Here is a 23,326-nt window from a genome sequence, read left to right on the forward strand (position 1 = left end):
TGATGTATACCCAAGTGTTTTGGTGTATGGTTGGGTTGAAAGAATATGTGTTTTTATCAAGATCACTGTCAAAGAGGATGACATACTTTTTGAAATTTCAAACATTTTTACCTACCAAAGGGAGGTAATCAGACAAGACCATGGTCAAAGAGGATGACATACTTTTTGAACTTTCAACCATTTTTATCTACCAAAGGGAAGTAATCAGACAAGACCACTGTCAAAAAGGAATGACATACCTTTTGAACTTTCAACCATTTTTTGAAAATATTTCATACAGTCAGGTATTTTTTTCACTAAAAAAAAAAAAGTTTATAAAAAATATTACATTTTTTATTTACAAAACATCACATTTACATAGACAAAAACTTAACAATATAAATCTGAAATGAATAACAAATATTGTCAATCTACCATTACAAACTTTATCGTTGTATATTATCAATCTTTCATTTAAATATTGGCTTGTTTAATGTACTAAGTAACTAACATTAACCGGTAGGCAATAATCACACATCAAAATTAAATTTTTGAAATGAATGATTATTTGGGATTCCACATTTAAAACAAGTTGTCCAGCTTAATTTTCTTTACTTTTCATGATTAGATAAAAAAATCTGAAAAAGGTAGGAATCATCTCTGGATTAGCTAATGAAAGTGTATTAAAGGGGCATTAGCTGTCAAATTCATGTTCACCGATTTAACTCAAATTCTCATATTTGATTTATAACATACTAAAACGTATATCCAAATTACATTAAGTCTTAAATAAACAATTTGTTTCACTTTCAATGTTGACATTCTTTTCCTTTTAATGGCTGAACACAATTTATACATGCGTAAGCAATCTGTAGCTATTAGGTTAAATTGAAGGTCACATGAATACGGATTCAATGAGGTCAAATTATTCACTTGCAAGTGAATATTCATCAGCGATGTTCTTAGCTTATTTTGACTAAAATTGAACTAAACTGGCTGCTAAATGCGAATTATTATTTCACTTTCATTAACGGTTGAACAAAAAAAAATCATATCTTAATTTTTATTTATATCTCGTAGCTAATGCCCCTTTAAGAGCCACAACCTTTGTTATGACAGGAATTGCCAAAATAACAATTTTATATTTTTGCAATTGTGTTAATTAATTTTTCTTGAATGAAACTTTTAGAAAATGCACACGTAGGAAAATGTCCATATTTGGCCCCAAATTTCAATTACTTTGTAAACAATAATGATATTTTAAATTTGAGAGATATATGATTCAATAGTTCTAATGGTTGAATGTTACAACACTTTGATATTTTTTTTTATCAATTCAATGAATGTATTAACATGATCAAAAATTGTAATTGCAATTGCAAAATCAAGTTCATAAAAAATGCCAAAATTTGCATAATTTGTGTTCTAAGTAATAGAAAAAGCTTTTCATATGAAATTACTTTGTGTACTACATGTACTCAACACCAGCATGAATGACTTTTAACCAAACCCCCTAGTGTGAAATTCTCAAAATACAGATAACAGGTGCAATGAAGTAATATAATATAAAACTATTGATGAAAAATATCCCTCAATCAAAAATTAAAAAAAAAACTGGTTTTCATTTATAAACTATCAAAAACCCTTCTTCTATATTATCATCATATTATACATGTATAACAAACAGAAATACACATTACACATGTTACATATCCATGTACCAGAACAAGGAGTCACCAACGACTTTTTGGGCATTCTGAATGAAAATAGTTGAAATGAACAAAGTACATGATAAAAATTGTCCAAAAAATTGTACTGGAGATCATTTGTTTTTTCATTACAATTTTTCGTCGTTTAGAAGGAGAAGACAACTTTGTTCCTTGTCTAATCTCTATGGAATTCTAGTGGGCACCTTATATTAAAGCAGTTAATCAGAACTAAAACAAAAACCAAATATCATGTACCAGTTTCTTATAAACAGTCAGAGCTCAGACATAAATAAGTCTTATTTTGCTTTTGACTTGTAGAGGTCTAAATTTGCATGTTTCATGCGTTCGCTCCCTTTATTAGAAAAAAAAATAAGACTCCAACAAGTCAATTAATGTTAATCAGAAAACATTTTACCTTATTCAAACTGTTGTGATTAATGACTTCTTCAAGTCGAAAAGTTACCAAAATTGGTGAACTTCAAGACCAATGCACAAAAAATATAAAAAGTTCATGCATCTACATGAAATTGGGACAACATTGTTAAATAAGTCTGTCATTTTCTGACTTAGACAAGTCAAAAACTATTAACAAATTTTTATCAAAATACAAGATTTGACACTTCTTTAAGTCAGAAACAAAAACAGACTTGTTTATACATGTTATATCTGAGCTCTGACTAATAGATATAGATTCTTCCACAGCATCAAGTGTGATACAATATTTCTCCACTCCAGACTGAATGAGAGGCTTGTCCAGTGTTTTAAATATTTAAAATCGTAACTGTTGAGAATGGTGATATATCGTATTGCACAAAACTCCATGGTTTCTCTTATGATTTTAAGAAGATATGTTATCCAACTTTATCTATATTTGTGGATGTAGATTGCAAGTAGAAGTTTAAATAAGAATTTTAATAACAAGTGCAATATTCATTGTCAAATTTTCTGGTTTAAAAAACATTAATATATTATGCGATTTTACAGTTTTCCTAATTGTCCTGCAGTTGAACCCTTAAATAAAGACCCTTGTACAATATTAATACCCCGTTAAAAAGCATATTCTGGCCATGTCCACTTGTATTTGTAGTATTTAGATATAAGAAGATGTGGTATGAGTGCCAATGAGACAACTCTCCATCCAAGTAAAAATTTATAAAAGTAAACCATTATAGGTCACAGTACGGTCTTCAACACGGAGCCTTGGCTCACACCGAACAGTAAGCTATAAAAGGCCCCAAAAAATTACTAGTGTAAAACCATTCAAACGGGAAAACCAACGGTCTAATCTATATAAAAAACGAGAAACACTTATGAACCACATCAACAAACGACATGTATTTGTATTTTTATCCATCTGATGAGTTAAGCCTCTTTCAACTGATTTTTATAGTTCGTTCTTATGTTGTACTGTTACACCACTGTCCCAGGTTAGACGGAGGGTTGGGATCCCGCTAACATGTTTAACCCTGCCACATGCTGTATGTATGTGCCTGTCCCAAGTCAGGAGCCTGTAATTCAGTGGTTGTCGTTTGTTTATGTGTTACATATTTGTTTTTAGTTCATTTTTTGTACATAAATTAGGTCGTAAGTTTTCTTGTTTGAATTGTTTTACATTGTCATTTCGGGGCCTTTTATAGCTGACTGTGCGGTGTGGGCTTTGCTCATTGTTGAAGGCCATACGGTGACCTATAGTTGTTAATTTCTGTGTCATTTGGTCTCTTGTGGAGAATTGTCACATTGGCAATCATACCACATCTTCTTTTTTATATCTAACAAAATAATGTAAACAATTAATAAGAAATACGAAAACAAATTTATGATAGGAAAATCATTACCTATATAATAACATCTAGGACATATATATTTGTGACATTGTTATATTCTGTATGTGTAATATAAAATCAAGGACAAAAATATAAATGCCTTAATTTAATAACTGCTATATAACATCAATGGCACAAATTATTTCAGGATTTTCAAACAACATTTTTGATTCTGCCATGATTTAATTTCTATTATGTTTGATTTCTGAATAAAATGAGCTTAAATACTGAATAAGAGCACCAGTAAATTTCTTAATAACTTGTAAAACTAAATGTGTTTCCCTGTAAACATTCAGTTCTGAATGAACACAAAGTGTGGTACATTATGCAGATCTGATATGGATTCAATGAAAAACATTTTTTTTTAAATAAATATTTATAGTAAACACCTTTAACAATGTTTTGTATTTTCAAAGCTTTCAAAATTACATTTTTTTATTTTTACCTTTTCAGCAAGAATAGTCGTCTTGAATTTTTAAAAAATAATATAAAAAACTTTGCATAAAAAAATTGATAAATCTATTTTTGAAAAAAAAGATAGCATTCTTAAAATTGAATTAAGAAAAGACAAGATACCTAATTATCTATTGTATAACCTTTCCACCAAATGTAACTATTCTTGTCCTAGTAATGATCATTGTTACATTTATATTTTGAAAAACTTCTAATATCCCATGCCAGCGTCATATAAATATGTATATATATTTCTCTCCTCCAACATTCACTGGAGAACATGTAAAAATGAAAGACATACAGATTATTTCCTTTTTATCTCCCTTGTTTGTTTTCCTGTCAAATTGGATGAGAATCATCCTCATCATGATAATCTTTGGCACTTATTGAGTCACTTTCCAATAATCTTTGTTCGTCTGTGTTTTCCTGGTTCATTAACCCTCCATTCAAACTGACTTTTGGTAATTCATCTCTGTGCGCCTTTGGCAAGTTTTTAAGAGAGATGTTCACATCTCTAAAAGCATTTAATTGAAAAATACCCATACATATTATCAAAAACCCACATATAAATCCAAATATATCTTTGGTCGACATTGAGAAAAATTCTTTATATAAAACTAATGATGCCACGATAACACACGTTGTGAAAAAGACATAATATATAGGTGTCACTACCGCAGTATTATAAATATCTAGTGCACGGTTCAAAAAGTTCATCTGCACTAGTATACAAATTATAACAGCTGAAAGAAAGACGTAAGTCAACCAGTTTGTAAACTGATTTTGTCCTTGAAGAGTTTGATGTATGGCGACGCCCACTCCTTTACATCCCATCACAGTGAATGATCCCAAAGTAGAACATATTGTTATATAAACTAGAACTGTTCGATTACCATACTTTGGCGCTACAAATATCATAAAGAATATGGCAGTTCCCACCATCAGGAAAGCATATATTACAAACCCTGAAAAATAAAAAAAAACTTACATGTCAAATACTTACATAACTTAGACTGTGTTCACACAATGTTTTGCAGACATGCTTTTTGTAAAAATCTTTGTGATAACTAATTTTTGACATGCATTCACTTTAATATTCAAAAGTCAATTGACAACTCTACCTGCTTACCCTTTTGAAGCACCGGAGATCTACCTCGGTTTTTGGTGGTGTTCGTGTTGCTAAGTCTTTAATTTTCAATGTTGTGTTTTGTGAACTATTATTTGTCTATTTGTCTTTTTCTTTTTTTAGCCATGTCGTTGTCAGTTTATTTTGGACTTATGAGTTTGAATGTCCCTTTGGTATCCTTCTCCTCTCTTAAGGCATTTCAACAGGTTAATACATTATACTTAATGGTAAAAATATTCAATTAAACTATTTATCCCCCGCTGTCTTGTGTAAATTAAGATCTCAACATGTGGTGCTGTCCGTTGAAAATTAAGATGGTATGATGACCTCCATATTTATTTATTTTCTTGTGTTGTTTGATTACTGTCTCATTGAAATATACCTATTATTTATTTATATGCATATGGACAGTTTATAAATATAAGATTGTTTGCAATTGGGTTGTTCTCAAATCTCTATACCCCACATGTCCTTTTATTCATACTTGCCAAAAATAAAATTATTTAAAAAATTTACAATGTGAATAATTATGACAGTATCTAGATATAAGAAGATGTGGTATGAGTGCCAATGAGACAACTCTCTATCAAAGTCACAATTTGTAAAAGTAAACCATTATAGGTCAAAGTACAGTCTTCAACACAGAGCCTTGGCTCACACTGAACAAAAAGCTATAAAGGGCCCCAAAAATTACTAGTGTAAAACCATTAAAACGAGAAAACCAACGGTCTAATCTATATAAAAAACAAGAAACGAGAAACTTTTATGAACATATTGTTTACTTAACATAACTGATAAATTGTTGATATAACACTGCAACTGTAATGCATAAATATAGCATGTTCAAGACCTCACTGTGTGACTTTAAGATAAATAGTGCTGTTCCCTTGCTTTTTTATTTTATGTGCATGTACTGATTTGTGTAATGAATTGAAACATAAATCCATCTTTTCAACTAGATTTTTTTTCTCATTTTTATGATACTGTGGATTCATTTTTATTCGTGGTATACCAATTTTCGTGGGTTTCGTGGGTCACAGCGAACCACGAATTTAATAATTCAACGAAGAATAATCCTGAGAAATGTGTATGGAGTCGGATGTTTATTTCCGGTTATGTTATGCAGTTCTAGTATAGTGTTGACTAGCGATAAACATTGTAACATAACACGTGTTTTTATTGAAAGAAGATACAAGTATTTTGATTAAATCAATAATAAATATATCGAATATCAGTGATAATTTACTTTTTAAAATTGATTAAAACTGTTTATGGAAAATAACTGCAAGTTGTTAATTACCGTGTCATAGTTTGGTTTACTGGTGATTAAAAATCAATAGGATTAGGTATTGGGATATTGACCGTAGGTAATATTGTTTATGACAGGAACATTTATTTTCACACCTTTTACTTATATGACTGTTTATTAAATCGTGATTAGGGAAATGAGCTTTCAATCATAGAGTGTTGAATGCCTTATAAAATTCCGACAAGAATTTATAAATTGTAAAACAAACAAATAACTAGTTGTCTCTGTCCATTATTGTAATAGAAGTTTTCAATGAAATTTTTAACCTAGAATGACCAAGCGAGGATTTTGACAATTCAAAACTTTTTCAATGAATTCCTGCTTTTTTGTTTGTTTTATTATTGATCAAACCTAGGAGGTTATATGATTTCCTAAAAGAAAAAAAAAAATCCACGAATTACGTATCTGAATTTTTATTATTTTTTTGTAATCAGCGATCCACGAATTTAGGTATACCACGAAACGTCTTTTTTTCTCTATCCACGAAAATTGATACCCACGAAAATAAATGAATCCACAGTAGGTAACTGACTACTATATCAATAGACTTTTTTCATATGGTCCAAGGACACAGTTATCCTCCTTTGGTTTTCTTTGTCTACGAATATAGTCCCTAGTGTAAACAGTGTATAACTTGCAAGTTTTTTTCATACACTTTCCCAATTTATTTCTTGATATTTGATGCATGAAATATTAAGTAAGGGGGTGAAATTACATGTTAAAAAAAATTCTGTGCTGAATCTTTATGTTAAGTAGTAATTTGGTCTAGTTAAAAAAGGTCAAAAATTAGTATGTCTGAAACTTTCAAACTGAATTTTAGACATCTTAACACAGAATTGTCCATATTTTGAGTTAGAGCTGGTAAAAGTTTCTATAATTTTGATATTATTTGTCCCAATATAAGTACACTACGTGTCTAAAAGAAATGCACTACGAAATAACTGTGTTCTCAGGCCATATTACCAACTTTTGACTCAAGATTATAAAATTTTTCAAGTTACCTTTTCTTTTAGAGGACATCCTGGTACTGGTCAATTAGAGCAACAAAAATGAGTAAAATCAAACATATAATCGGTGCAATTTGAGGAGAAAGTTTACTGTTTTCCGATAATTTGTTGTGTAAAGAAAATATCAAGCTGTTAAATTTCCCCAAAATTGTACCAAATGAAAGCTTGATTTTACTTCTTTTAATGCTCTTACTGGTACTTGACCTGGTACCAGAATGTCCTACCAAAAAGTAGGCAATCTGTCGAAAAATTTAAACTTTGGACTCAAAAGTTGGTCATATGAAATATTCTTATTTAATATTTTGTGGTTACCTGGTTCCTGTACTTTTTCTTTTAGAATGTCCATACTGGCAACTTCCTGTTCTTGTGGTGAGTGTAAAACCATGACAGTAGACCCGATCACACACAGTGCACAGCCCATTTTACCTAATATATTCAATTTTTCTCTGAGGAATATTGAAGATAAAACAGAACTGAAATAGATATAATAATATGGTGAGACTTCTTGTGCGATAAATTTTTACATTTTTCTTGTCCTCAATTTAAATATTCTTTACAGATCAAATTAACATGGGTGATACTATTTGTGATCTTATCTTGTAACATAATTAGGGAAAATTTCACATTTTTAAGTAAGGTTCAATAATTTATGGTGGTATTGAGCCTCAAATAGGTTGCTGATGATGGTGGATGGCTGTTTAAAGTCCAGTGGTGATTTGTTTGGAGTTCTTTACCACTGTTGAATACTGTAAAATTAACCTCAAGATTTCAATTTTGATTGACAGTTTTTGTCAGGTACATTTTGTAGCTGCCTCTGGAAGTAAATATTTTTTTTTTCAGTACTAAAGATCAAGTAGTTTCAAAAACTAATTTTGAAAAAGTTTTGAGTTATTTCCCCTTGACCAGCAACATTACAAAATAGTTCATCAACTGATTATCAAAACTTTAACAACAGTCATTTTAACTTCCTTAAAGATTGAAAATACACTGATTTACAGACAAAAAAAATGGTTTCAGGATTTCATTTCCTTATGGTGCATTTAAAATCTATTTCTGTACACATTTCATATTTCAACTTTAGAATGGTCGTCATCCAACTTACCTTACAATAACACTGAGAGCACCAAGTGGTGTGACTAAAGTGGCAGGAGCAAAGGCATAAGCAGCAAAGTTTGCAAACTCACCCAATATCACTGAAATAATATACAAAGCAAAGTTTACACACTTGTTCAAAATCAATAATTACGGTAAACCTTTAAAGTGTTTCTCATTTCTTGTTTTTTATATACTGTGGACTCATTTATTTTCGTGGGTACCAATTTTCGTGGATTAAGGAAACTTTGTATTTTCGTGAATATTTGATTTCGTGGTTTTATTAAGGTCTGCATATAAGCCTAGAGAAAATTTGTATTTCGTTGAATATTTAAATTCGTGGTTCACCTGTAACCACGAATTCAACAAAAATTGGTATCCCACCAATAATAATGAATCCACAGTAGATTAGACCGATGGTTTTCCTGTTTGAATTGTTTTAAACTAGTCATTGTGGGGCCCTTTATAGCTTGCTGTTTGGTGTGAGCCAAGGCTCCGTGTTGAAGGCTGTATTTTGACCTATAATTGTTAACTTTTTATACATTGAAACTTGGATGGAGAGTTGTCTCATTGGCACTCATACCACATCTTCTTATATCTAGTCAAGTTAGATAGCTTCAATAAATAAATGTAAAGTTAGCAAACCCATACCAAATCTAATTGGGTAAGAATTGGAGAAAAAAATCAAACTTGATCTGTGTTTTGTGATTTTAAGCATTGTGTATAAGATTCAAACATTTGGTTGAGGCAAACTAAAGTTAGAGAACGTAAACCAATTTTTTGACGTACAGACGGACAAGGGTAAACTTAATGCCCCCTCCGCTACGGCGGGGGCATAAAAATTTAAAGGTTTTGTGTGCAATGATAAAAATAAAAGATATTATATCATACTTACTGAGGGACATTCCAGCCCACCATAACCATTCCTTGAGGTAACCATAACCTCCTTGATCTGAAAGTAAAAACAATTTTGTAAAGTCACTTTTTCTTGAAAATTTGACAACAATCTGGACAAACTGTAGAGAGAGAGGTAAAATTTTACAACAATCTGGACAAACTGTGGAGGGAGAGGTATTATTTTTGAAAAAATGTTGCCCCTCATTAGTAAAATACAAAAAATATTGCCCCTCATTTTGTAAATACAAGAAATGTTGCCCCTCATTTTGTAAATACAAGAAATGTTGCCCCTCATTTGTAAATACAAGAAATGTTGCCCCTCATTTTGTAAATATAAGACATTTGGCTCCTCATTTGTAAAATACAAGACAGACCATTGAATGTAATAAATGGTTGTGATACTAAAAGGAAAATGCACAAAAGATTGTTCATACTCATACTGAACCTGAAGGTTTTGATGAATGTATGAAGTTTTTGTCCACAAACTGTACTGTGACCTTGAACTTTTCGTTTATTTCATGTGTATCATTGAATGTAATAAATGGTTGTGATACTAAAAGGAAAATGCACAAAAGATTGTTCATACTCATGCTGAACCTGAAGGTTTTGATGAATGTATGAAGTTTTTGTCCACAAACTGTACTGTGACCTTGAACTTTTAGTTTATTTCACGTGTATAAGTGAACCATGAATTAAAAACATTCCACAAAATAAAAATTTCCAAGTAATTACATACAAATTTGTTAAAACCATGAAATCAAGCATCAATGAAAATACAATACTTCCCCAACACATGAAAATACAATACTTCCCCAACATATGAAAATACAATACTTCCCCAACACATGAAAATAAGTACTCAGGATAATACATGTAAATGAATTAACAATTAACAGTATCATGAGTATCATAAATTGGATATAAATTCATAAAACAAAGTGCTACCAGAACAAACAGAAATTTCAATTAGATTTGCAACGTAATTTTTTCACCAATTTACGATCAATGAGATTACAATTTAAAATATGTGACATGCCATTGAAAATCGTCTTCTTAAAGATTATTATAAAACCAAGGTATATAAATCAATATCGTATTGAACCAATATCATAAGGAACACCTTTATACATCTAAACATGTTTCTGAAATAAAAGCAGTTTCAATTATAATCAATAAAAACAACAGAATGTCTTGACTGCGTATAAAATGAACAAGGCTGCATGATATGGTTCATGTACATATTGATATAGAATGCTGATCATTAAATATTAAACAGTTAAATTGACTTTTATGCTAATTTTTTTTAAAGTATGTCTTTTCTCATTTTTAACTTAATCATGTTAATTAAAAAAAAATTTATTTGAAATAAAATCTGTCCTTACTGTTTCCAAGGCCACAGAAGAGGGTCTAGATGGGGGTCCTTCATTTCTGTATTCTTTAATTTTTAGGCCATTTTTCTTTATTTTTTCTGCCCTTTATTTCTGTGTTTTTGCTCATTACTCTCTATTCTGTAAACCCATCCAGACCCTCATATAATGTTAAACTTTAAATTATCTTTTTTTTATACCTTTTGTTATATGTTTCAGATTCATATTTTAGTATTTTAGATTAAATTTCTTAAAAAATTCTTACCATCTTTAATGAAAATCAGCAATATTGTAACATGAAATCCCCCCTTTTTCACCCACTACCAGAAAATAAAATATGATTCTAAATATTAATTCTACATGGCTTAACCATTACTGATTTTTTGTCAGAAAAACATCAACCTTTTCTAGAACTTTCATTCTACCACAACATCTTTGTCTCAAACCAGTGCTATAGGAGCCATCTAGAATGTGATGTATTGCTCCATGGTGAAGGCCTCACTGTGATTTTGAGATGAAGAACTGTAATAATACTTCCTTTGCCTTTGTTTTTTTTCCTGATTTGTAGCGATTTAGCTCCATGAATTGATAACAGAGTTCTTGAAAAGTGGTGGTCCGAAGGATTTGACCACCAAAATTTTGTAAGGACCGACACAATTTTGGTATTTTGCAATAGAAATAATAGTGAGGACCAGCAGATTTTCTTCAAGGACCACCAGGGAAAACAAGATTTTGAGAATTATGTGATAAATCAAATCCTTTCTTTTCAAATCAATTACATAAAGATATTAAAATTACAAAAATAGGATTCTTTTTTCAATCTTGTTACATTATACATCCTGTATTTCAGCGAAAATATTTTTTCAACATCCTATCTATTTTTACCTTCGACAATAAGATTTTAATTCTATATTATTTATAACTATTACCTGCCCTGGTTCCCTGACTCGCACTAGTATTTATAACTATTACATGCCCTGGTTTCCTGACTCGCACTATTATTTATAACTATTACCTGCTCTGGTTCCCTGACTCACACTAGTATCTATAACTATTACCTGCTCTGGTTCCCTGACTTGGACTATTATAAATAACTATTACCTGCTCTGGTTCCCTGACTTGCAAGTTTACGTAATCCCAACTTCTTTAAGATGAAACTAGTTCCAATAAAAATAGTAGAGCTGAAAGCTAATCCAAATCCAATCCAGAAACTAGTAATGTCTTCAGGTGTCAATGTATCTGGATCCCTGCTGGAGGAGATGTTGTCGGGTCCCATTTTGTCCAACTAAAAAAAAAAAATAAGAATCATGTACTGTATAGCTGAGATTATTTTAACCGTAGTGGCCAATTTGTGTCAGTATTTGTCAGAGAAGTGTGTTTATGATTCTAGTTGAAAACTTCAAAAGAACTAATAAAATGTCTTAAACATTCATTTAAAATAAATGGGGAATGTGTCCATGGAACACAGATGATGCCCCCGCTTGCATATAACGTTATAAAGGTACATAACTCAAGAACGGTAAAAGTGACGCTACCCAAATTTGAAGTTGATCTGAGTTTTGTGGTAATAAGCATTGTGTATAAGTTTCATAACATTTGGTTGAGGAAAACTTAAGTTAAGACATGTTTGAGAACGGAATGAAAAATTCAGCAATTTTTCCATTTGTAAAGGGAGATAACTCTAGAATGGTAAAAGTGACGCCACCAAAAATCACACTTGATCTGTGTTTTGTGGTAATAAGCATTGTGCATAAGTTTCATAACATTTGTTTGAGGCAAACTAAAGTTAAAGAATGGAAACATAAATTCAGCAAGGGGCATAACTCTAGAACAGTAAAAGTGACGCCACCAAAATTCAAACTTGATTTGTGTTTTGTTGTAATAAGCATTGTGTATAAGATTTGTACTATTTGGTTGAGGCAAACTTAAGTTTATAGAGAACAGAAATCAATTTTGGGATGTACGGATGGACATACAGACGGACAAGGGTAAAACTTAATGCCCCCCTCCACTATGGTGGGGGCATAAAAAATATAATCTACTATTGCATGAATTATCTCAGATGATAGTGAGGCCAAAAAATGTATATTTGTTTCAAGCCTCCTGGAAGTAAATATAGGGAAGATTTCACATGTACCTTCTATATATAGGGAAATTGGTGCTCAACAAAAAATGTCTGTGCTTACCAATAAATGTGTTAGGGTAGGAATGAATATTTAGGTTAGCCAGGGAGGTAAGATTGATTGATGATCATCTTCTTAATGTCCAGTGGCAGGAAACCAAATCATTTTTTTTTTTTGGCCTGAATTCCAGACTGAAACATACAGATATGGTTGTCCAAATGTTTGTATAGTTTTTGCATGCTTCAGTGTGATTGTGGTGCTTCATTATGACAGTAAATGTAAGATTTATTCTATTGATATTACTCCATGACTTTGCTCTTCAATAGACTATACATTGTGAAATCTCACTCTCTGAGACTATACACAAAATACTGTGCTCCAGATCTTTAGCTACTTCGGTACTGTGGGTTCATTATTATCAAGGAGTACTCATTTTCATGGATTTTGTGGGGGAGAGTTAACCACGAATTAAAGTGTTTAGAAAAGTACAAGTTTTCTATCAGCTTGAATACAGAAATTAATAAAACTACATATTCAAGAATCCACAGACTTCACAGTACTTTTCATTGTTTTGTTGCTGTCTTACCCAATGCCTCCTTTTATTCATACCTTATAGATGTCAGGTTTAAGTGTACAGGTAAAACTATTTACCTACTAACATATAGGTCAACTGTTTGGTGGAAGTACATATAAGCCTATGTCATGTATGTGTTTGTGTGTTCATCAAGAGAGGACAGTAGAGAAATTATTTAAAATTTAAAATTGCAAATTCTAAAGAGACTTTAAGACAATTTTCAGTTTCTTGTGTACTGCTTTATCTTCACTTATATTTTCTTTTGTTTATAGTGTTGTTAGTCCTTTGTTGTAGTCTGTATTTGGCAAAACCTTTCTTAATTTTTGGGTCCTCAACGCTCTTCAACTTCATACTTTATTTGGCCTTTCTAACTTTTTTGATTTTAGCCTCACTAATGAGTCTTTTGTAGACGAAATGCTTATCTGGCATACAAAATTTTAATCCTGGTATCTATGTTGAGTTTATTGGCTTAGAATTTTTTATCCCCGCTCTGGTATTTTTTCACTTTTAGTTTAGATCTCACAATTCCATTATCATTTGTCTTATTGAATCAGTACGAGTCTATAGCCTATACCCCTCCTTCCAGCAATGTAAAAATGTAAAGAATTTCATCCTAGGGTCTAAAACAGTTTTGAAAACTATAGTGGAAACTTTTTCAAAATAACAATACACAATCATAAAAATAACCCATTTAAAGGCAAATCCAGAATTCTTAAAAGAGGATACATTTTCATAAGAGAAAGTGAAATGTATATATATATTTATTATTTTCAAATTTTCACATTTCATAAAGCTTATTTTTTTCATAAACAGGGAGCCTGAGCCTCCTTCAAAATGCACCCCCCCCCCCCCCCCTCAAAAAAAAAAATAAACCCATATTTGTAGGGGAAACTTTATCTATTGTATTGATTAGACATAACAAAAAACATTTTAAAACTTACGTTTATTCTTGTACATGTAAATATATATTTCCAATGACAGTTCAAGTATTTCCTTTCCCGGAAACATGCTTTCTCATGATAATTGATAACATGATCTCAAGCTGATGACAAATCAGGTGATTTCTTTATTATCAAACAATTCAGTGTTGACAAACAAAAGTACTTGACCTTTAAACTTCACATAATATTTACACTTTTGTTCTATTTATAGATTTAAAGAGGTTTTGTCATGTCACACATTTATCTAACTGTCTTAGGGAGCTACCATTTGATTTTTATGGGGGGGCTAGGATGAAATTTGAAACAAATAGGCAGGACAGGAGTTTTGAGTAAAAAAAAAGGCAGGATGAGCAACTTGGTAAAAAAAAAAAGGCAGGATGACAATTTGTGCAAAAATATTCAGGATAAACTAGTAAAAAAAAAGGCAGGACCGAATAGAGTAAAAAATAAAAAGGCAGGACAGAGATTACAACTAAAAAAATAAGCAGGACAAAATTTTTCATCATAGCCCCCCCCCCCCCCATAAAAATCAAATGGTAGCTCCCTTACTAACAATAAAATCTTTTATATTTCAGTGAAATGATTTTATTTCAAATCACAAAAGAGACCAAAAAATTGAAAAATATTTCAAGATTAATGATCATCACCTATTCATCAACTTGCATCATACAAATCTTAAGTTACCAGACAATGACCTAATTATTCATTTAAGTGTCTGGTTCATGTCATTTTCAAGGGCTTAAACACATTTTTCACTAAGAAATGGAGGTGCAACATGTAACTAACTGTGAAGCATTTTTAACAACATATATCTTCAACAAACATGTTCAATGAGAATCTGGATATATATAATATATATAGGGTTTAAAGGGGGTCTGATCCCGGATCCCGCTTATCATTGTAATAATAGCGCTTGTAATTTCACGTGTCCTGCCCAACTTCGTTTCCCGTTTTCATGCAAAATAAGTTGACTTTCATGTGTCATGCTTAAAAAAAATCAACCAATGCCGCGTCACGCTTAGACCCCAATGAGACCCACTTTAAAAAATTAATAGAGTATAATGTATTAATGGGTAAAAAAAATAACAGACAGAGAAAATGAGTCAAACATAAAAAAATATTGCTAAATTATCAAGAATATTTTTAGTAATGGTTAAAAAAAAAAGAATGGAGATTCCGAGAAAAATTGTCTTAAAAGTTAAAGAATACAGAAACCAAAATTCCATTAAGACTCTCTTCAATAATATTATACAGTGTTTTTTTTTTATATAAAACTTCATTGCACATGGTTTTGGTATTGTTCTTGACTTGCTGTCTCATATACATGTATCCACATCTTCATTTTATTAAGTTGTTTAAGTTTACACCTATAATGTACTGTTATTCATCATTCATTGTTCAAGGCTTTACTAAGAAACCAGTATAATGTGAGGCCATGCTGAGCATTTCTATAATCATGTTCAAATAAATTTTATATTGGAGACATTCTTAGTGCTTTGTTGTTATCTTTATACTACAACTCTTAAAATGTTTCAAATGAAATAATCTAGGTAAATATATACCAACAAGTATGAATTTTATGTGGAAGACTTCAAATATGTGTGAACCTGCATTCTTTTCACAATTATTGTCATAGACCTGAGGCTCTTTAGGGAAACATATTATCAAAGTCACTAACAGTCATTTTTATGCATGTTTATTTTTATGTATGTTTATTTTTTGTCTAAACTCTTCAGTAACCTTTGTTCTTGAAGGGTTTTTTGGGAATAAACATTCTATCTATCTTCATATATCTAACAGTCAGTGTATAAAGGAGGGTAGAAACGCCCTTTATCGTCAAGCTTCAGAGGTCCTTTTTTCGCCACCATTAGCGTCAAATGAGCCTTAATTTATTTAAGGTCATTCGTCAAATCTCATTTTGTAGCTACCATTAGCCTCAAATGGAGTAAAACATTTATCATTCACGTTTTTTTAACAAATATTTTACCGTCATTCCTCATGTGAGGTACCTCATTTCTACCCTCGTAAAGCTAAAGTTTATGCGGTAAATGCATTTTAACTGCAAAAATAGCACAGTTACAGGATAAGCATTTGTTGTCAGTTTTTCTGCATATTGTAAGATATCAGATGCATATGAAGCTTTTTATTGAGTCAACGCAATGAACAAGTTCTCAAATTTGGCAGCTGATATTTTACATATCAATTTAATGAAAATCTGATACATTTGTAATAGATTTATGAATACATGGAATAGTACTTGTATTTTTCATGATCCAGAATGAATATTTTTTCTTTGCTTTGCCAGCAAGCTGGATGAAAACTTGATAAATTCAGTTCCAACTTATCAACGTTGGGTCAAACTTGACTTCGAGGTTAAAGTTATTCAGTCCCGTTCAAGCATTTTTACTGTCTCAGAGACATAAAGATATATGTATATATATGGCATAGGGAAGATTAAAAAAAAACGATGCTACCTAAATCAAAACTTGTAAAGTGTAAATGAAGCAATTCAGTCAAGCATTATTTCATTCTAATGTAAGATGTAAGACATTTTGCATTGATATTTTTTTAAAAAGACAGAATTGTATTTTGCTCATGAAAATAAAATAAATTAATCTTATAAAAAATTAAATGTAATATTGTATAAATAAAAAATAAGAAGATGTGGTATGATTGCAAATGTGATAACTCTCCACCAGAGACCAAATGACATAGAAGTTAACAACTATAGGTCACCATCTGGCCTTCAACAATGAGCAAAACTGCAAAACAAGAAAACTAAAGGCCTGATTTAGTACAAAACAATGAAAAAAAAAAATGATATACAGCAATAATTGACAACCACTGAATTACAGGCTCCTGACTTAGAAAGTGGCTGGTTAAAACTAGTTTCTACATGCATTATGTTCAATATTATTTTGTTTCTATAAAACTATCAAGGAGATAAGACTATATTTCAAATTTTGAAAATTTCCTGGTGAAAATATCTTATCTTTTCAATTGAAAATTCAACATAGAATCCCCTATTTTTCTCTCAGACAAAGCATTATTTAGATATAAATTACCTATACTGTAAACACATATACTTTAAGCATACATTTTTGTACATTTGTACCTAGATAAGACATGGATATTTGACAGCTTGGTCCTCTTACCATGTTTACAAAGCCTTAAGATTCAGTACTACTGTCTCAATCTTTTAAACTTTCTAATTTATAATTCTTGTTAAGGGCTATTCAAGGAAATTATTTTTCTGTATGCATTAGAAGTGGAAGCAAAAAAAAAAATACTTATTCAAATGGAAATAAGATATTATGGGTTGTGGGGTATAAAAAGATTGTAGTTCAAATCTCTGTATTTTATTTTTATGAAAAATCCTGAATATGTTCAGCACATTTGTCTTACCTGTTGATTGAGGAGCCAAATCTATATTTAGAATCAATCAAGTAGAGAAAACACCATCAGTAAGGTACTATTAATCCGTAATTCAGCAATGAATATTTGTGAATAGTTTTAGATCCAGTCCATCATGTTTAGACCACTTATTCCAACCAGATGTTGGTATTCCCATGTATTATCAGAGACAGGTAAATCCAAACAAGATCAAATTTAGTTGTCAAATTTCATTTGTCATTGTTTCATGTCTGAACTTCCTGACATTAAAGGTAACACAACTGTCACATGGTGATGTCTGAGTACACAAGTTGTATACACTTTTGTTATAAATATGTCAAATGTTTATTTTTTGATTATATAATCTGGAATGTTTAAAAGTTGCTTGTTCATTGCTGAAGGCAAATGTGTTTTTAATATCAAAATAAATGAGATGTGGTATGATCAGATGACTGCCGATGCTTGAGACAAGCTCAGACAACTGTTCGAATGATGTAGATGTAGCAACTGTAGCCTTTAACTATGAGCTAAACTCATTTTCTATGTTCTGAGTTTTTGTTTACTGTTTCCTCTAACATATACATCTCACTTTGACACATTTCCCAATTATTATCATGATTACTGTAAACTAAGAAATTATTGTGAGGTTTTTATTAATGTGAATAATGTGACTGGGTGAATATCTCAATAATATGAACTTACATTCTGATATCTGACACATATATGTTATGCATGAAGCTTTTCCTGAAATCGATATAATTAACTCGCTTTTTTGTTCAGTCTTCAAAAATTGCAATAATAAATGCATGCAATAATTTCTGAATTTACAGTATACTCTGTCATAAAAAGATCCATTTCTTTCAAATGAGTGATGCATTAAATTTAAATGTGTAAAGTCAAAAAGTTTATGTGTAACCTGGTCAAAAAGTAAATGTGTAAGGTCAAAAAGTTTATGTGTAACCTGGTCAAAAAGTAAATGTGTAAGGTCAAAAAGTTTATGTTTAAGGTCAAAAAGTAAATGTGTAAGGTCAAAAAGTTTATGTTTAAGGTCAAACAGTAAATGTGTAAGGTCAAAAAGTAAATGTGTAAGTCATTGGACTATTGTTATCTGTAATGTTTTTAAGTCATTAATCAGGTCACCAGCTTAAAGATTAGATTACATGTATATATTTGTAAACAAAGAAATTGTTCCTATCTGGAAATACTATAGACATGCTAGACATGCTAGACACAAAAACTATTGCTTGCAGGGATTTCCCCATGCATCATAATGTGGCCTCGAATAACACTCCTTTTGGCACTGTAAATTGTTTTGTTATATTCCTCTTAATAAAATACTTTTCAGCAAAAACTACCACCTAATATTAGTAATATCACAAATGTACCCTCAGCTGCCATAAGGGTGCAAACTCTTTCAAATTTTTAAAAACATAGGTGACAATTTACTTGAATCATGAAAAAATAAATGGGGAATGTGTCCATGGGACACAGATGATGCCACCGCTTGCATATAACGTTATAAAGGGACATAACTCAAGAACAGTAAAAGTGACACTACCCAAATTTGTACTTGATCTGAGTTTTGTGGTAATAAGCTTTGCACATCAGTTTCATATCCTTTGTTTGAGGTAAACTAAAGTTAGAGAACAGAAACGAAAAATTGCAATTTTTCCATTTGTAAAGGAGCATAACTCTAGAACGGTAAAAGTGACGCCACCAAAATTCAAACTTGATCTGTGTTTTGTGGTAATTAGCATTGTGTATAAGTTTCATAACATTTGGTTGAGGTAAACTAAAGCTAGCTAGAGAACGGAAACCAATTTTGGGACGTACAGACGGACAAGGGTAAAACTTAATGCCTCCTCCGCTACGGTGGGGGCATAAAAACCTGAGACTCCTCAGATATAAGTGTAACATAGCAATGAGACAGCAACCTTACAAGTAAAACCCCAAAAGTAATTTTTATCAAAGAATCAAAAAGTTTATCATATAGGGGTTTATCAGAAAATAAAGCATTACAGGTAAATCTTTGTTTTCAAAATGGTAACACCTATAGTAATTTTTACCAGACAAGACAAAAAATTTTAAAAATTCAAATATATACATTTCCAACTAAGCTTAGCTTGGTACAAATTTTGGATACCAGTACTACCACTAATAAGAATCAGTAATCTGCACCTGTCCATTATGTTATATATATAGCATGCCTTTTACGAATTAACGTATTTAATTCACGAAAAGCTCAGCTTTGAGTGGATTAAATATGTTAATGAGTAGGGCCTGGCTGTATATGATTTGTAACATTAATGGGCTATGACACATGTCAAAGGTTAAATGCTGATCTATAAAACTTTACTGTACTTTTCAATATGTCAATCAAAACGTAGCATGATACTATATATGATTTTCAGAAAATTAACACATGCAGCAGATGACAATTGGATTTTTCAGATACAGGTACATTTAAATGGATTCAGACTCGATTTGTATTTCAGATACAGGTACATTTAAATGGATTCAGACTCGAAAATTCTTGAGGGGGGGGGGGATAGATGCAAAATTTTATTCGATGTTTATCTGCCTTCAAACCCGAAAAGAACGTGTAGTTTCAAAGGAGTTTTAATGTTGTCATAAGAAGAAAACATTTTCCAATACCAATATATGAAAGTAATTTATACTATTTTTCCATTCCCAACAACTGTAGAAAGATCATTTAATTGATTGGAATGGTTTTTGATTGCGAGTAAGGTCCAGGGACAAATATTTGAAGCATGATCTATTCACCGAGATAGACCTTTATAAAATAAAGAAAATCACTAAAGATCCAGTGGCATATATTTTTTTAGAATGTTATTAATTTGAACAAGATAAAAACAGGTTTCCAACCAAAATAACAGTAGGAAAATGTAAAGTCATTTCTATTACATTTTGTTTTATTCTTTCATTATTTACTTCTCGAAGGAGGCGGAGCCAGACTGTGCATTAACAACTTCTGAGATGGAAGTTAGAGCACTGGTTTAAGCTCCTCCCATTCTTTGCTATTCCAACGAGATGTGGTCAACGGCGGGATTGGAGAGTGCAATAACTAAAAAATCATTCAGTTAATGCACTCCTCTAAAAATAACCGAAGTTAACTCACTTGAAGATCAAAGGAAAAATTACCATTCATGTTACAATAATATAAAGAGATACATACCAGTGCCTGAGGTGTGGAACCAGTTACATCTGTTGATGTGGAGTTCATTGTAATCCACCAGAGACCAACACATAAAACGGCAGTACAAGCTATTACCCCATAAAGGATGTTGCTGTTTTTCTGAAAAAAAGAATTTATCCAGTATAAACAGTAATAGAGCATTTTGTAAATAAACAGCTGCCCCATGAGCGCATGATACGCCCGTCGCTTTTTAAAAGAATAAAGTTCAATCACTTCTCAATGTCATATCAGAAATTTATGAAAAACTAAAAGGAGGTTACCTTAATAGATATAAACCAGTCACCAAAGTTTCATGAAAACTCCTCAAAGCACTTTAAAGATATTGTCCTAAAACTGGGAAGTCACCCCTTTTTTTATGAATAAAATCCCATACATGTAACTCGGAAACATAAAATCTAAAATTTATAATAATCTAAAGGGATCTTACGTCAATAGATAACAACAATTCACCAAAGTTTCATGAAAACTGCTGAAAGCAGTTTTGAGTTATTGTCCGAAAACTGGACAATCACCCTTTTGTAAATAAATAAAACCCCATAACTTGGAAATGTAAGATCTAAAATTTATAAAAATCGAAAGCTCATGTCAATAGACATAAACAATTCACCAAAGTTTCTTGCAAATTGGTGAAAGCTTTTTTGAGTTTTTGTCCGAAAACTGGAAAAAGCCCCTTTTTTTATTGAATAAAACCCCATAACTCGGAAACGTAAAATCTAAAATCTAAAATTTATAAAAATGAAAAGGAGCTCACATCAATAGATATAAACAATTCACTAAAGTTTCATGCAAATTGGTTAAAGCGTTTTTGAGTTATTGTCTCACATGTTGACGACGAACGGACAGACGGACGGACAACGGTATACCATAATACTTCCCATAAACAGGCGTATAAAAAGTGTGAATTTTAGAAACAAAATATAGTGTAGTTGACCAAGTGATCTCTAAGTAAGAATACATTATGTGTCCAAAGGACACCATGCCAAGCTGGCACCAGCACATTTCCATGTTCAGTGACTGAACTGTGAAATTTTTATTAAAAAACCCTCATTTTTCATACATATATACATGAATATTAAACATTTCAATTAATAATGAAAGAACCTTAGTGAGTGCGCTCACATACCCCACGTCCCCACATTGTCATTGGAGAAATAAAATAAGTGTAAGAAAAAAAATTGTATCAGAAAAAAAAATTGAATCATAATTTCCTGTCAATATGCACATCTACATAGTATGTCCTTTTTATCTACACAGTTTCATGAAATTCTGTTGTGTGGTTTGAGAGGAGTTGAGATGACAAAAGGTTGCAGTAGTATATTGGGCAAATAAGTTCAAAGGGGCGTAACTCCTGGAAAAAAAAATTGAATCGTAATTTCCTGTCGATATGCACATCTACGTAGTATGTCCTTATTATCTGAAAAGGTTTCATGAAATTCTGTTGTGTGGTTTGAGAGGAGTTGAGATGACAAAAGGTTGCAGTAGTATATTGGGCAAATAAGTTCAAAGGGGCGTAACTCCTGGAAAAAAAATTGAATCTTAATTTCCTGTTGATATGCACATCTACGTAGTATGTCCTTATTATCTGAAAAGGTTTCATGAAATTCTGTTGTGTGGTTTGAGAGGAGTTGCGATGACAAAAGGTTGCAGTAGTATATTGGGCAAATAAGTTCAAAGGGGCGTAACTCCTGGAAAAAAAATTGAATCGTAATTTCCTGTCGATATGCACATCTACGTAGTATGTCCTTATTATCTGAAAGGTTTCATGAAATTCTGTTGTGTGGTTTGAGAGGAATTGCGATGACAAACTTTTGCAGTAGTACATTAAAGTAAATAAGTTCAAAGGGGCGTAACTCCTAGAAAAAAAAAAGAATCATAATTTCCTGTCGATATGCACAACTATATAGTATGTCCTTATTATCTAAAAAGGTTTCGTGAAATTCTGTTGTGTGGTTTGAGAGGAGTTGCGATGACAGGAAATAGGACTGACGGACTGACTGATGGACAGACGGACGTGTCAAAAACATTATACCCTCCGCAACTCGTCGCGTGGGGTATAATGAATGGTATTCAAGTTAATATGACCACAAACTACCTTAAACCACAACTTTAACCATAATTTTAACCTATCATCTTTCCATATAAAAATAAGGAGATGAGGTATGATTGCCAATGAGACAACTATCCGCCAAGGTTCAAACAAAATGGATGTAAGCAATTATAGGTAACCATACAGCCTTCAACAATGAGAAAAACCCATACTGTATTGTAGGCTATAAAAGGCCCTGACATGAAAAATATGAAACAATCCATGTTCAT

General features: G+C 31.5%; 1 protein-coding gene across 4 annotated transcripts in view; it reads right to left on the reverse strand.

Annotated features, from left to right (window-relative positions):
- Positions 1-319: 319 nt before the first annotated feature.
- LOC127716330 (magnesium transporter NIPA2-like) overlaps positions 320-23,326 on the reverse strand; it is a 28,085-nt gene continuing 5,078 nt past the window's right edge. For 2 of the 4 annotated variants that reach the window (XM_052222493.1, XM_052222494.1), the window contains exons 2-7: positions 20,990-21,109; positions 11,864-12,047; positions 9,394-9,450; positions 8,509-8,599; positions 7,719-7,879; positions 320-4,929 (exon numbers count right to left, since the gene is read on the reverse strand). In XM_052222493.1, coding sequence (XP_052078453.1) covers positions 4,304-4,929; positions 7,719-7,879; positions 8,509-8,599; positions 9,394-9,450; positions 11,864-12,047; positions 20,990-21,109 — 1,239 coding nt within the window. In that variant the 3' untranslated portion in view covers positions 320-4,303. Of the gene's footprint in view, positions 4,930-7,718; positions 7,880-8,508; positions 8,600-9,393; positions 9,451-11,863; positions 12,048-14,400; positions 14,582-17,805; positions 18,082-20,989; positions 21,110-23,326 lie in introns of those variants that run through there. The other 2 variants (XM_052222495.1, XM_052222496.1) reach the window with 2 other exon arrangements.

Source organism: Mytilus californianus, unplaced genomic scaffold (genome assembly GCF_021869535.1).
Source record: "Mytilus californianus isolate M0D057914Y unplaced genomic scaffold, xbMytCali1.0.p SCAF_9, whole genome shotgun sequence".
In the NCBI taxonomy this organism is placed as follows: Eukaryota; Metazoa; Mollusca; class Bivalvia; order Mytilida; family Mytilidae; genus Mytilus; species Mytilus californianus.